A 14,933-nucleotide genomic window follows, 5' to 3' on the forward strand; every position below is an offset into this window, starting at 1 on the left:
AAAAAATAAATAAATAAATAAATAAATATTAAAATCCTCACCCATGGCACTGTCATTCCTCTGGTCAACATACTGTCTGATCTTGTTGCCTTTGGGATCCTACAATGACATTTTATAAAATATTTCAACAATCTTCTACTCAAATAGAATCTTATCAATAATGTACAATAATCATATTCACAGTAACTGTATTATTCAGATTGCGATAAGTTACTTTTATTACAAAAACCAAGTTTATATGAGCAAAAAGTCCAATGGATGATTTATTCGGGTGTAACTTCTCATAATGGTATGAACAGTATTCAGAGTAAAGTCCCTGTATCAATACTTTTTAAGGTGACTGATAGTAAAAGGACCAAAGTCAAAGCCCTGGACTTATAAGTTTTTATATAAAATTAAAACAAACTTCCCAAAAGGCCAATTAAAGACGGGGATTAAGTACAGTGTCCAACGGATGACGCTCTGGCGCCAATTTGAGGGGAAAAATGCCGTTTTCGGTATCGGGATTTTCTCTATAACCAAGACAGCTATTCAAGTGATTCAAAAGGCCTCATAAAGCTGGGTGAAAGCACTACAGCGGGGTACCAGGGAATTGTCTTAAACTATTTACTTTTGATTTTATCATCTTTTACGTTAAATCAGCCCATATTTCAATGGGTTATTCACTTCAAAAGGCGATAACTTTCAAACAAACAATTTCCTCTTAAACCCCTGATATCATGCTGTAGTCCACATTCCTAACAACAATAGGTGCAACTTTTGTAACGATCGGTTGCTCAGATAGTGAGATATACTTGGCAGCGATTCACTTATCTCGTCAATATAGAAAGCTGTTAAAACTGCCAAAAACAGTCAAAGGTTGGTTAACAGGGCTTATTAGTCAAATGCTTAGCTGGCAAATTTACCTGTTATCGGTTATACGATCAGATGGAACCATTGCTTATTGTCATCTAAAAATATTTTGTTTGGGTGCTTTGAAGGGGCAGAAAATCGTGCTTTTGTTACACTTTCCGACCACTCGTTAGGCATGTAAGCGTGACGCCATTTTGATTGACAGCTCTGGAGAGGGCCCTAGCCTAGTGATGCCCCGTAGGGTGTCAAGGATATGTAGAAGGAAGCGCTAACAAAGGCGATTACGTTTAACCGCAATTAAGAGGTGTGAAGTTGCATTTGAACGTTTCAATGGCTCTTCCTCGGCAATCAAGTAATTTTACCTGAGAGATTCCTTCTTTGTTATCGGCAAAGTAATCACATAAAACTGTGTCGAGAGCAAGTGTCCGTCACTTGTGTTAATACGAGTTTTTTGACGGGTAACGCTGCAGGATTATTTTGCACGACACTTGGTAATCGTCAGATCAACGGAAAAATCCAGTGATTACTTCATAGCGGTATTTCTCAAAATGCCAGCTAAGATAAAGGGGAGACGCTCAGCTGCACAAGAATCAGCGATAAAAGTGGCTGAGAGAAGGCTTTTGAATAAATATCTTATTTTTACACACATGACTCTTAGACCCTATTTGCTTTTTACCTGCTAGTCTTGACTATTCTCGGGGTCTTTTTGTGATTTTCATTTTTGGATACATTTTGAACTCTTTCTTCCCGCTTGATCAGTGATTTTGAAATTACAATTTTTCGCGTGTCTCTCAAGCTCCATGATATCATATCTTGGAGAATAAAATTTTATTTTGTCAACATTAGATTTACCTTTTGCAAACGGCGACCAACAATCATTTCCGGTTTCGTAACGTGTCGCAGATACGCTCGCCGATATATATTGCAAAAATTAGCTAGGCTAAAAGTATCCTTTTTAGCGTTTTTTTTATTTATCGATTTTTCTTTCATTTGTCAATTAATTTAGACAATTCGATTAACTCTTTTGCCCATTTATTAGGTATTCAGAAATCAGTCATCCATCTGAACAAATAGGACCGGTTTTCCCCAACCGCCATGCATAGGCCCTACTCTCTTTCAAAATTTTCTTTCTTTCCTCAGGAAATGGACTTTTAACACGAACTTTTCTCTTCCCCATAGTGTACTAGCTAGACTTCTTCACTGCTAAGCTGATGTAAGACTTATGACCTATTACCGCACACGTAATCGGCTTATAACTCATTAACTGTGCTCCGACCCCCTCATGGCAACGGCCCTTAGTAACAGAGGTGTGGCTTAGTTGTCAGCCTGACTGGGGCGCGTGTCGGTTGAAAAACTCATCAAAAGACACATTTTGCGATGCAAATTCATAAAAATTATTACATCCAACGTTAGATACTTTTTTAATTAATATAAACACACAAAAAACTCAAAAACATGATTTTAAGCGTATTTAACCCTATCACCGGCCTTAAGTAACTATGAGGAGCTGTTACAGTAATTAACTAGAGCTATCACCAAATATGGTGAATGACACTGCTTCCCTTTCCTCATAGCCTTACCAGAAGAGAGTTCAAGAGGAACCAGAATGATGGAAAATAGCTTCAATGTCAACAACTCATCCTTTCCTTTGCTAATGAGCGACTGCTTTAAATTTCCAAATGGTTCTGATTTTTAAATTAAAAAAGGAAAAATTAACCCCATTTCTAGATTGTGATTCTTTAAGTCTACAACATTATTATTATAGCACCTTCGGCAAACTTTATAAAAAATCATAACACTTAGCCACAAAATACTCACAAAAACGTCAATGTTAATGGGTCCCATATATGGCAAAAGATCTGGCTTCACCGCAAATACACGGTAGTTGACTGAAATTACATACGGAGGAACATTTGTCTACTGTTACTGTACAGTAAATTAATCAAACATTACGCTTTCTCAATTCTTTAGACAGCTGTACACAGAGGTTTTTTAATGACCAAAAAGTTTTTTACCCAATTGGTCCAAATTATGAGACTTGCAAGTTGTTCATTTCTGAATATCTTGAGAGAGAGAACAGCCTTGAGTTATTAACATCCAATGATGATATCTGTACAAAAATCAGCTTTTTTGAAAATAAAACTAGAACACATTCACGACAGCAGAATAACTAGTCTATTGATTAAATATGGCAGTTCCACTTGAATGCTTGTTACACAATACTCATGGAGAATCTATCCTGTGCCTATTGTGGGATTAGATGGCAATCTTTTAAGTGGGTAGGCATATTTGACCCATGGACTAGTAAGTGTGCTGTTTCGAATGTAGCCTAAAATAGCATGGTTGTGAACTTTACCATGATAGAACTTAAACAGCCACCTGACGCGCTTTCTTACCCAGTTGCCCAGGCTTGTACATTGCTTTATCTGTCTGAATAAATACAGACATGGTCTTTTGATGCATGTTCACCGAGGAGGAGTTTTTAATGGAGTCCAGCTGCACTTTCAGACTAAATTTACTTCTTGTAGCATCTGAAGGAATCTATGAGGTTCAAAAAATGGTTATTGTAAGGTAATAATACTCATTTTAAACAGATAAAAATCATCTATTTTTTTTTTCAATTTAATTTAATATTATTCTCTTTTTAAAATCTCTGAAAACTTCAACTTGAAAAAGTGCATGGCCAACATAATTTTATAAAATGCAATTCATTTAATAAGGTCTCATAACAAAAAGAATGTTATTTACTCTAAATAAGTATATTTTATATTTTACAAAATATCTTCTCGTTTGTGGATGACTATTTCAAGATAAGTAATCTAGTCTGCTGAATGCTTCCAACTGCCTACCTGCAAGGACACTAAAGATGGCACCCCTGCAAGTAAAAAAAAAAAAAGATCTCACATGAAATAATGACATCTAAGAAATCCGAGTGTCATGCTAGGCTATACAAGCAATGTGGCTTTTCCATGAAAATGCAAAAATAGAATAATTGTTCTCAGAATCCAGATAAAGACTGGGTTCCCACAGATTTAGATTGATCCATCTAGATCGACTTAACTCCCTGGGGGTTCACGCTAAATTGCTGTCAGCTTCCGGGAGCCAAGCCCACACAAAAGTTAATTACCCCCTTACAGCTTTTAGTAGGCGGGACAGACATTCAAGCCGGTTAGCTGACAGCAAGACTCCCCAGGGGGACAGATCGATCTAAATATCTGTGGGAATGCAGTCTTAGTTTCAGATTATTGAATGATGATGCCTAAATCCCTCAAATCCATTGTCAGGGGCGGATTTAGGCCGTCTTCTGGGTCTTCTGGAAGGCGGTCAGATTTTCAAGTTTACATAAATGGGTACCTAATTTTTTCTGACGGAAGACGGTCAAAAATGGAGGACGAAACAATAAGGATAATTCCGAAGCCTGTCAGAAAATATATTTGGATCCGCCCCTGTCATCTAAAACTTATGCTAAAAGGGTCCGTAAATAAAACTCTTTGGTTACCTTGGGTTAAAGGAGGGGACGTAACAGTGGCCACACTCTGCCCAGTTGAATTGTCCACAATGGTCAATGCGGCCTGTGGGGTTCCAGCACGGAAGGATGTCACGCTGACATTGTATGTCATACCAGCACGAAACACCTGCGGTGCTAACACTAGATAGCTGCAACATGGAGACAAGATGGTTAATTCTAGCCTCCTGCCACAAATTACAGTGTGATCATATATCAGTGTTTTATAATCTGAAGTCACACCCTTATTTCTCAACTAACACCAATTAGCCAAAGGTGAAAAATAATGACTGTGACAGTACTAGTAATTAATTTTACTGTATAATATCTATCAGGATCTATTATAATATGACTGAAGACAAAATAACAGTTAGGACACATTAAAAAAAATAGCTAAATACAGGAAAATATATTTTTGTCCAATTAGGCAATATAAAAATGGACCAGGTCTTCATCAAACATTTTTCTCAACAAGAAAAGTTTTCAAAACATTCCATATCACTACATAATTATTCAAACCAAATTATCTTTATTTCAATAAAAATGACATCTAAAACAATAGGCTTTAAATTAAAATATTGACAAAAATAACTTACGCAGGGGTTTCAGCTGCTGAGCCATGCCAGCAAGCTAGCACTGCCAAAGCAGTTAAACGGGCAACCAGCCACATTATCGGAATTAGCTCCTACTGCAAGTAGTTCAGCTGGCTTTTTCTTACAACAGAAGACCACAGTTTTCCAATCACGCTACCCAAAGTTCTCTTTCTAGTGTAATATCTGAAATAAAGCAGAAATACCATTTATTATGTGATTATATTTAGTAATGTGAAAATACATCCAAATGTATTACATTGCAATATATGATGAATTATATAACACATACACTGGATTCAACTCGGCAAAACTCTTCTATCCTCAAGGACTGACAACCCCTGGATTGCACAGAGATTATGACGCACAGATGTACCGTGTCGTATTATATAGCTGCAAGGAAGACCTTTGGAAAACAAATTGTTTGCACAATGCCTCTATGTCATGGAAATAAATCAACATGATCATATACCACATTTTATCTTTTCATAACATGATCATACTGGCCCTGAATCACCCTTTGGTTTTCATGTCCTAGCCTGACTTCTAAAGGTAAAACCATGCCTGTTCTAAATCACAAAAAGGAATGAATATTGGAAAACATCGTGAAATACAAAACTGTATCTACGCCCACACTCCAGCACTAGTTTTCTAGTAAAGACGTGGGTTTAAACAAAAAATAAAATGTTTTAAATCTATAACTGGATTTACAATTTTGTCTCTTTGAAGACATTGCGTCTCCCTCTTTCACACCTCAGCCAGTCTATCGAGAATACAAATGAACTTTTCTAAGTCTTGTTATGTAAACTTTGGTTTAAACTTAAACATCCGTGGCATCAGATACAGAACAGGGTTTACCTTTTAATGACTGACAGTCTACAAATTATAGTCTCCCATTAGAAACAGTCCAACATGAGTCCACAGACTCAACAGTTTTAAAATCACAGTCGCTTCCTGTGATGATAGATACATGTAACATAGCTTATATATATATATTACAGTAGTCACAATTTTTTCTTAGGACCCTTGTGAAATATTTCATACAGGAAATGTTTCATGTGTGAGGTAATAGGTGAGGAAATAGAATGCCTACACAAAATTCTAAAACTTGTACACATTGAGAAGTTATTTTTGCATCCAGATTACCAATGGGGTAAATTTTAAAAACCCACATCTACATATATATGACTGCTTATTTTCTTATAAGCCCTTTTTTTTTGCCAAAGGAAAAAAATGGATAAGAGAAGAAAATGTCCATGCAACAATTACAGAATATCTTAAATGAAAATACTAAATACTAGTAATACATCAAAATCGCCCACAAGCAACATTATCTGTTTATTAACAATTAGGTATCATATCATTACTAGATTTTTTCTTTTTAGAGTAATCAATTGTTTAGTATAAAAGACATAGCATATGTAGTCTTTCTCATATATCTTATTCAGACTAATCTTTGTATGGCTACCAAAATCTCCACTTTCATTTGAAATGTTTTAATGTTTCCATGTTCTTGGCATATAACTTGATGCACAAGTACAATGCTTACTAGTACCATGCCAAGATATCATATTACCTAGGAACACGATAATTAAATGAAACATCTGCACTGTACTACATGTAAATGTCATGTCAGGCAATTGTTTTAGAGATGAATAAATATTTTTGATTTCAGTATTGCGTCTTTCAAGGTTACCTCCTCTTTTTGGGAAAGATAATTTAAAAGTTAATTTAAACATTTGGTGAATAGTGATTATAACAAATCAACAAATTTCTCTAGCTGTCATGCATCTTAAACAAAATCATATCATACACTTAACTAAATACACATACTAGTACTAGTCCAACATTTTTTTCAACCTGAATTAATTACTAGTATTAAGCCTCCCAACCTTCAATCACTGGACTGGGAACTAAAAATTACTGACAACGTTAATAACAGTGGATGTGCTAATTTGGACATTAATGTGACATACTATTTGACTTTCACAGGGACAACCAAGGCCTGAAATATCTAGTCTCCACTTTTCTCCAATACTGCCAAATGACAAAAATTTAATGTCTTCTCTTCAACAAGAATGTATAATTAGCACACAGGGCTTCAAGTATGGCTAAATCGTGTCTTAAGAAAGAAGATAATTGGTCTGTTGACGTCAATAACAACTTCATTAAAATAGCCAGCTGTAACTGGAGACTACGTTTACAAAACAATATGACATCAGAAACTATATTTATAAATAACCATGCGTGCATAAAAATGATGAATTCGTGACTGGCAGTAAGATGTTTCAAGACAGGCTTTTCCTGATATTTGTTACTCTGAATGTTGCTCGCAGTAAACTGCAGCTCGTCTCTAACTATACATTTGTCAGGCCTGTAGCCAGCAATTTCAGAAGGGGGGTTCGTTTTCTGAAAAAGTGGACCTTTTACCATAAAATCCTCAGGTACATAAGTCAAATTTTACCCAGAGTGGACCTTTTCCCAGCAAAAAGGGTGGTTCTTTCGAATCCCCCCGAACCCACCTGGCTACGGGCCTGTTTGTAAAACCTAGGGTAGCGCTAACACTCGCCAATTTAGGCAAATGTTAAAACTGACTTAAATTGGCTAAAGAAAAAAGGCCTGATTTGACTTGTTTTAGCCAAATTCTAACCATTTTGATAAGAAATTGACAAAAATGTGGTGATTTGGCTAAGCAAAAAAAATTGCTAGCACTACCCCAGAAAACTATTCACTAACATACAGTATAACAAATAAGGCAAGGGCTGCCCACTATACAAGGCTACATTCTAATAGTTTCAAAGGTGTTGAAAAAGAAAAGAAAAGATGAAAGGCCTTCAATCTGTATGTGTTTTACATAAATTGGACCAAATACTCATTAGTCCAGACCTACTAGTACATCAGCCCAATTATCTACTAGTTTTTAAAGGCTTAGCTGAAAGGCACACTGATTTTAACCGCCCCAGAAAAAAACCTCCTTAGTTCTCTGCATTTTTCTGATAGAAAGATTTTAGAACTTCCAATCAATGAACCTCCAAACAAAAATGAAATAGTTTCAAAGAAACAGATCCTCAGATCTACTAATATATATATATTACTGTGTAAACTTGTGGATTATCGCAACCTACCTTCCAATAAAATTGAACACTTCAAGTATTGTTGTGTAAATTTATACGCGCAGTCCAAATTTATGATTGTGAAGTGTTTTCTCAAGCTAGTATTGTGATATTTGAAAAGAAGGTAAATATCTTAACCTGGGTCTCCAGCTAGTTATTGATTTGACCCAATATTCTTATTTGGATGAGACCAGTTTTGAATAAAAAAAAAAAGGAAAAAAAATCACCACCATCCAATACCAGTCACTGTTTATCAAATACACATCCCCCCCTATTGACAAACCCATTGTGTACGCTGGGTTCTATTTTTTGGGGACGTTTCTTTCTCCAATGCTTATTTTTACAAACAAGCATTGTCAATTGTCACAGGTTTACAAAAGAGGAAGGAAAACCATTAGCGCAAGGTAGTACCAGGCCACATGGTCTAGTTTTCAACCTATTGACACATCTTTTGGCAAAAAAAAGTTAAACTTATGGTGCAACTTCATATATATATATGAAATACACACACACACACACACACACACACACACACACACACACACACAACGACCTCCTTCCCTGGGCTAATAAAAAAAAAACATTTTTTTCTAAAATATTAAAAATTTTGAATGGAATAACTAGCAAAAAAAATGCATTATATACTCTTCTACTGAAAAACAGTGCTGAATATTATAGTTACTGTAATAAGTATGATAACTAAGCACTCCTGTATGGTCAGAGAACTTATAGTGGGATTAAACCCCTAAGAAAGGGACACATACAGAAACCTTATTTTTATTTTTACCTTTTCAGACTATTATTAATATGTATTATTATTATAACATTGACTCTGAAAATGCGTAACTTACAATGTTTGAATTATTTTTTCATTATAATGAGTCATGTGCCATCAAACTAAAAGGTGCATTTTTATCCTACTGCTATCTAATTTTCAACCACTTTCAGAGTGGCTAACAGAACTGATTCAGAAGGACACTCCACCCGTAATGACCCTAGACATGCAAGGTGACCACTGTCCGAGCTTAAAAACAACCTACTAGTATTCATCTTAAGCAACTCTTTTGTACCTGACTCAACTGACAATGAAACTGTTGCCTGATACATCTAAAAGCAAACATGCCTCTGACATGTAAAATCTGTAATGAAATGTGAAATCTACTGGAAATGGCCAGTTGATGTAATGAACACCTAAGGCACATGTAATAACAGCATACTGTGACGTACTTACTACTATATAGTAAGTTGTAGTGCATGATACCACGAGCATTTACCTGTTTAATGGATGGTAAAAAGAGCCCACTGGAGTCAGGGAATAACACGTTACCCTATGGGAAAGGGGGAATATGAATTTCACCATGATGTCATGGCAAAAACCAATGACAACTCCAATCATGACAAATACATGACAAATATAAATCCTAACATATCAAAATTATATATATATATATATATATATATATATATATATATATATATATATATATATATATATATATATATATATATATGAGTTTATTTACTAGTTACTGATTTTTTCCACTTCTCTACCCAAGTGCATAACATGAATACTGCAGCAGTAGTACGTACCCCCAGTACAAGTATCTCAATCGATGTCTACATCTGCTACTGATAATAAGCCTGACCAACTGTTGCTGGAAATGATGTACAAATATCCTCCATATTAATAATAAGTAGCTATAGTCTAAGAGGTGGTTAGTCCAGTTACTAGGACACTACGTTTTAGGTACTGTAACATCTCTAGCGGCATTCTCCCACTGAACGCATGGATGCATGACAGTCAACATTTTGTGATAAAGGTCTTTAAGAACAATCCACTGGTATGGGCAGAATTTGAAGTATGTTTTTCTCAACTTTTTGCATTTAATCTATCTTGGCTAAATTCTGAATTAGTTTTCTCAAATACAATTTGATCAAATTCAATCACTGCCATCAGTTACAATTTTCATTCTGCTCAATCTACAGTAGGTCAACAAGATCTATGAGCCCTATTTTTCACACACACACACAAATTAATCAATCAATAAAATGAATAAATAAGTAATAATTAATATTGATATGCAGTTACATATTGGACCTTATGATACGCTGCAAATAGTCACCTATTGCCATTCGCCTGCCTATGCTGTTGACTTAAGGGATAACAACTCTTCAAATGATAAATACCAGTACATTGTTTAACAACTCATACGTAAATTTCATTTTACCACCAATACAGTGTGTTTGCCCTCAGACCATATGACATCCATAGATGGCTACTCTCTGTTAAAATCTTTAAGAGATTATTACAAAAAAAAAATCTTAGGGAAAAAAAAGATATATATTTTTTGCCAAAATGCACAGTTGTCGTCCTAGGCTTTTAATCCTATAATGTATTCCTTACAGCTCCAACACCCCACCCCCACCAGTCCAAACCCCACAAATAACTGTCTGGGGTAAGGTTAAACTTTTAGCAATAAGCTTGAAACTGCATGTTTCAAAAATTCATTTTAAAAGGCGTGACGAAAGTAACATTGAAAACATGGGTGAATATTTTACGTACTGCGCTAAAGACAGTTATTGTTCTGGTAATTTTACAGAATTTAGGGGAGAACATATATCTGTGGATAAATTCCGTAAATTAGCTTTCATTCACTGCCACACCATAATTGCTCAGTCTCTTGTTATGCCTGACCTACTCTCCTCCAAATACTACCAAATCTCGACTGATTTCACGCCAAGTCCAGAGAGTTATCTAGGATATTCTCCATTCTCTGAGACCCACCTGAGCCAACAGCCTGATTACAGTTCACATGCACTGTGGGACACCTATATCTAACAACACAGGGTCGTACCACCATAATTACAGTGGTGACGAGCCAAACAATACGGGGATTTGGTCTCGGCCGTGGAAGACAGAAATATGACACGTACCATTCATTGCCACAACGATCATGTCACTAACTACATGCCAGAAATCACAAAGTCACACATCTCCAACAGCAGCTTATGGAACTTATGAAAAAATCTCTGCATGCATCATTTATACTGGAGACAGGCTTAAAAATTTCACCTGTATGACTTGGGCATGTGGGTTATTAGTGAAAGCAAACCAAAGTGAAAAGCATGACAAAACCATTGATCTGGACATAATTTACGTGCCGTGCAATAAATCTTGTCATTTCCTCCTCAATGAAGGAGTCAGTTATTTGCGTAGATGGCTAATTGATATGCTGTGGATTTTTGGTCTCTATTTTATCTCTCAGCCACTATATATAATTTATATGCTTTTCCTCCAAGCAGTGTAGCACACAAAATTTGGTTGAAAGAAAATACTAGTAGGCGTTTCACATGGGCTAAAGAAAAATATTTCAAACTTCAGGAAAAACAGTTGCACAAAACTTAGAAAGCAATGATGATAACAAGAAATTTTATTCTCATCTATTTATCATGCCCTCGGGTTTTCATTATAAATAACATTGAATTTAAGAAATAATTGACACACAGTTTATTCATTCAAGTCAGGTTTCAACAGCAAATCTTTAGCGACACACCCAATTTAGTTCAGTGAATCAGAGAGGAAAAATACAAGTTGCAGGTACAGGAAATGCAGTAACTGTTTCAGGGTTATCTTTAATTCATGAAGAACTTGTTTTCTACATCTGTATTCAGCCCGGTGGTTCTTTGGTGATTCTCTGTAAACGTACAATTAATTTTGATACCAACTTCACTACAAATAATTGCATAATTTCTGAAAACAATTATTTTGTCCTTCTCGATCATGGGAAATTCATCCAAGTAAATACTTAACAGGCTTTTTTGCATACCCAGCCTTACGCCACAGTATTGTAATTATCAGTTTAATTTCAGCTACTTTAGATAGGTAAAAAAAAAAAACAAGTATTCAGTCACTTTCACCTCGATCACGACTTCTATACATACGTATATACTCCAATACAATAGCAGCTAGCAACTATAAAACGATTTCTGGCATAATCAAGCTATTTCCAACAACAAATATTATTTACAAACCTACAGCAGTGGTGTCACATATATGATTTGATATACTGTAGCCTAAGAATCTATTAGAGAAACTATTATGACCACAGAGTGGAAATTTTCATAAGAGACCAACATATCAGCTTTCATTGCATAACACCACCAAATTAGCTATATCGATCTTGGGACTTATTCTACATACTGTAAATAAATTGTGTTAATATTGGACAACATAATGAACTGGCTCCTGAATCTTAGGCTCTATTCCCATAGATTTTAGATCGATCTATCCCCACGGGGAGTCTCACTAGATTACTTTCAGATAATCCGACTTAAATGTCCGTCCTGCCTACTACAAGCTGTAAGGGGATAATTAACTTTCTTCTGGGAACACAGCTTAATTGCGGTCCTTAAGATTGTTTGTACAATGCAACTTATACACACTAGTAGTTGGTTAAGTTTTATAGCAGTCACTTTCTGATACATTTTCAACCCTTCTTCATATTTAGTGGCCTCAACATGCTTTACACTGGATACACTACAGTTTTTAGACGAATGGCCAAGCACAAAATTATCTCATAAATAGTTCATACACTTTTTTTGTTATGAAGATACGCCATTTTCACTTTGTGATAAGAACTTTAAAACATAAATTATCCCGATGGCTATGAATGCCATATATGATAACATATTTTGTATGAACATAAAAAAGGTTAATATATAGTATCCCTTTGAAGGCTGTAGAAAGATAAGAAACAGACATCTTTACAGAATATGATATTTCTGTCAAAACAGTCCTTTATTCATCTCTTATCTTGCATTATTTTGTCCTTTAAGATTATCCCTGTACCCACAAATGTGAAGAAAATTCAAGTACATGCAGATCTACCTGTTCACTACAATGCAATAAATTGTTGATAAATTGTTGTATTCCATCAGAGCTGGAGGCCATTACTAGCATCAATAGTAATTAAATAGTGAAGGTCATACACCAGGTGGTCCCCTCACCTTCTCCCCTTAAGACACAGTGGTTTTCTACAAGTCAAGTTGGTCCACTGCCAAGCTGTTTTAATGGCAAGGCCAGCTATTAACGATGAGCTGGTTAACGAATGGTACCGACTTTGAATGCTACTGATTTTGAGTGGGCTTTTTTTTGCCAATTTAAATTTGATTTCATGGAAAAAAAACAAAGTTTACATCTGACCCCAGGGAAAACCTCAATGCACTTGTTTTTATTATAAAAAATTACCTCCACTGTGAATTTGACATCTTCCTCCCCCCTCCCCCCCCCCCCCCCCGAGCAAAAAAAAATTAAAAATGATATAAAATAGTTAACAAAAACACCCTCTTACCAAGAAATATAGCCCCTATGCTCTTTAAACACTTTTGTTTGAAAAAAAAATGAAATTAAATTGAAACAAAGTTTGCCTAACAGCTAACCCTGTTTAGAGTCATTGCATGTAAACCAACTTATCAGGTTTGACTGGCCTAACATTAACTTTACACAATTTTCAGAGACCCAAGGTCCTGTCAGAGATGGTAAAAAGGCTCAAATATCTCAGGAAAGGTAAGGAGGCAAGACTAATTGATTACGCTTGAAAAATTTTTTTCCCAAGGTATCAAAGCATTGAAATAAGAAGAAAGTGCTGTTACCTATTGTACACCAAGATAAGCTTGCTCTGGAAGAATACCATACTGTAGACCACAATCCTACAATTACAATAACAATTTCTACAAATGAGCATGACACATTTCTCACACTAAATTTAAAAAAACAAACTTCCAGGTTGTGTGGGTCTTTTTAAATTGAAGGTCCTACCTTGCAATTTGAATCCCGTGGATCTATGTTGTACATGTTTAAATCTTTTCTAATGTCCATTTTGTAATAACATTCTCTTTACGCTTCACTAACACCTAAGATGACATGTTTGCTTGGTAGGTCATCAATTTTTACCCTTTATTCCCAGCCGTCTAGTTTTCCCTAACTTGTATATATATATATATATATATATATATATATATATATATATATATATATATATATATACAGACTTGACATTTAATATGGAATATTTCAGTTTCGAAGGTATGCCTAGGTAAAAATGCATTCTTTTTTCAAAAAACTCCGATCTCATATAAGATATGTGAATGGAGAAGTGTGTAGTCAGGTGTGTCGCTTCCAATTAACTGAATACCAGTTTTGTTGCGCTGCTGCATTATGTAATATGCAGTGATTTAATTGGGTAGTGCACCTTTGGGCAGGTCAAAGCTTGGCTTTGACAAAGCATGGTTCTGTCAAAAAAGTATCAATTTGTCGACAACTACTGCATTGAAGAATTTGAAATTTTGCATGCAAGTGGTCGGTTTTGCAAGGTGTAAAATGAGCTATGCAGTGCTCTGCAAATTTGTTAATCTGTGGCAGAATGGCGCGAAAAAGTCAGACATTGCCAGAGAGATAATTGTGCCAAACGAAACGGCTCGCACATTTTTATAGAGTAATGGCCAGACTGATGTACCTACACACAGGCCAAACCTAATGTATTGAAATCTTACCACCAGGGTACAGGACCCACTGTCTGTCGGGATATGCTATTGCAACTAAACAAAAACCACCCAGTCCGTTCAGAATGAGGAGTAAATTGTCACCAAAACGCATTTTTCAAGGCCCTTAGCGAACACCAAACTGGTTTTAGCTGGTTAGAATACCAGTCGACCTGAGGGGAACCCACTGTAAACAGCAAAACATCGTTGTATGTTTCTCTAATGAATTGGGGACCTTGACCGTTTCTGAGTTGAACACTGAAACCTCGTGGCTTTCTTTATTGAGGTCAGATTTCACTTGTACCGCTCAACTAGTCAAAAAAGAGTTTACAG

The 14,933-nt window shown here is 35.7% G+C and overlaps 1 protein-coding gene across 5 annotated transcripts in view; it reads right to left on the reverse strand.

Moving 5' to 3' along the window:
* LOC106161055 (CD109 antigen) overlaps window positions 1-14,933 on the reverse strand; it is a 56,718-nt gene that overhangs the window by 38,499 nt on the left and 3,286 nt on the right. For 4 of the 5 annotated variants that reach the window (XM_087010548.1, XM_087010550.1, XM_087010549.1 and 1 more), the window contains exons 2-7: window positions 4,954-5,133; window positions 4,352-4,509; window positions 3,702-3,727; window positions 3,249-3,393; window positions 2,671-2,741; window positions 42-99 (exon numbers count right to left, since the gene is read on the reverse strand). In XM_087010548.1, the coding sequence (XP_086866674.1) occupies window positions 42-99; window positions 2,671-2,741; window positions 3,249-3,393; window positions 3,702-3,727; window positions 4,352-4,509; window positions 4,954-5,027 (532 nt within the window). In that variant the 5' untranslated portion in view covers window positions 5,028-5,133. Of the gene's footprint in view, window positions 1-41; window positions 100-2,670; window positions 2,742-3,248; window positions 3,394-3,701; window positions 3,728-4,351; window positions 4,510-4,953; window positions 5,134-9,650; window positions 9,669-14,933 lie in introns of those variants that run through there. The other variant, XM_087010547.1, reaches the window with a different exon arrangement.

This window comes from Lingula anatina, chromosome 4, assembly GCF_051362555.1.
Source record: "Lingula anatina isolate TDL-2025a chromosome 4, LinAna3.0, whole genome shotgun sequence".
Lineage (NCBI taxonomy): Eukaryota > Metazoa > Brachiopoda > Lingulata > Lingulida > Lingulidae > Lingula > Lingula anatina.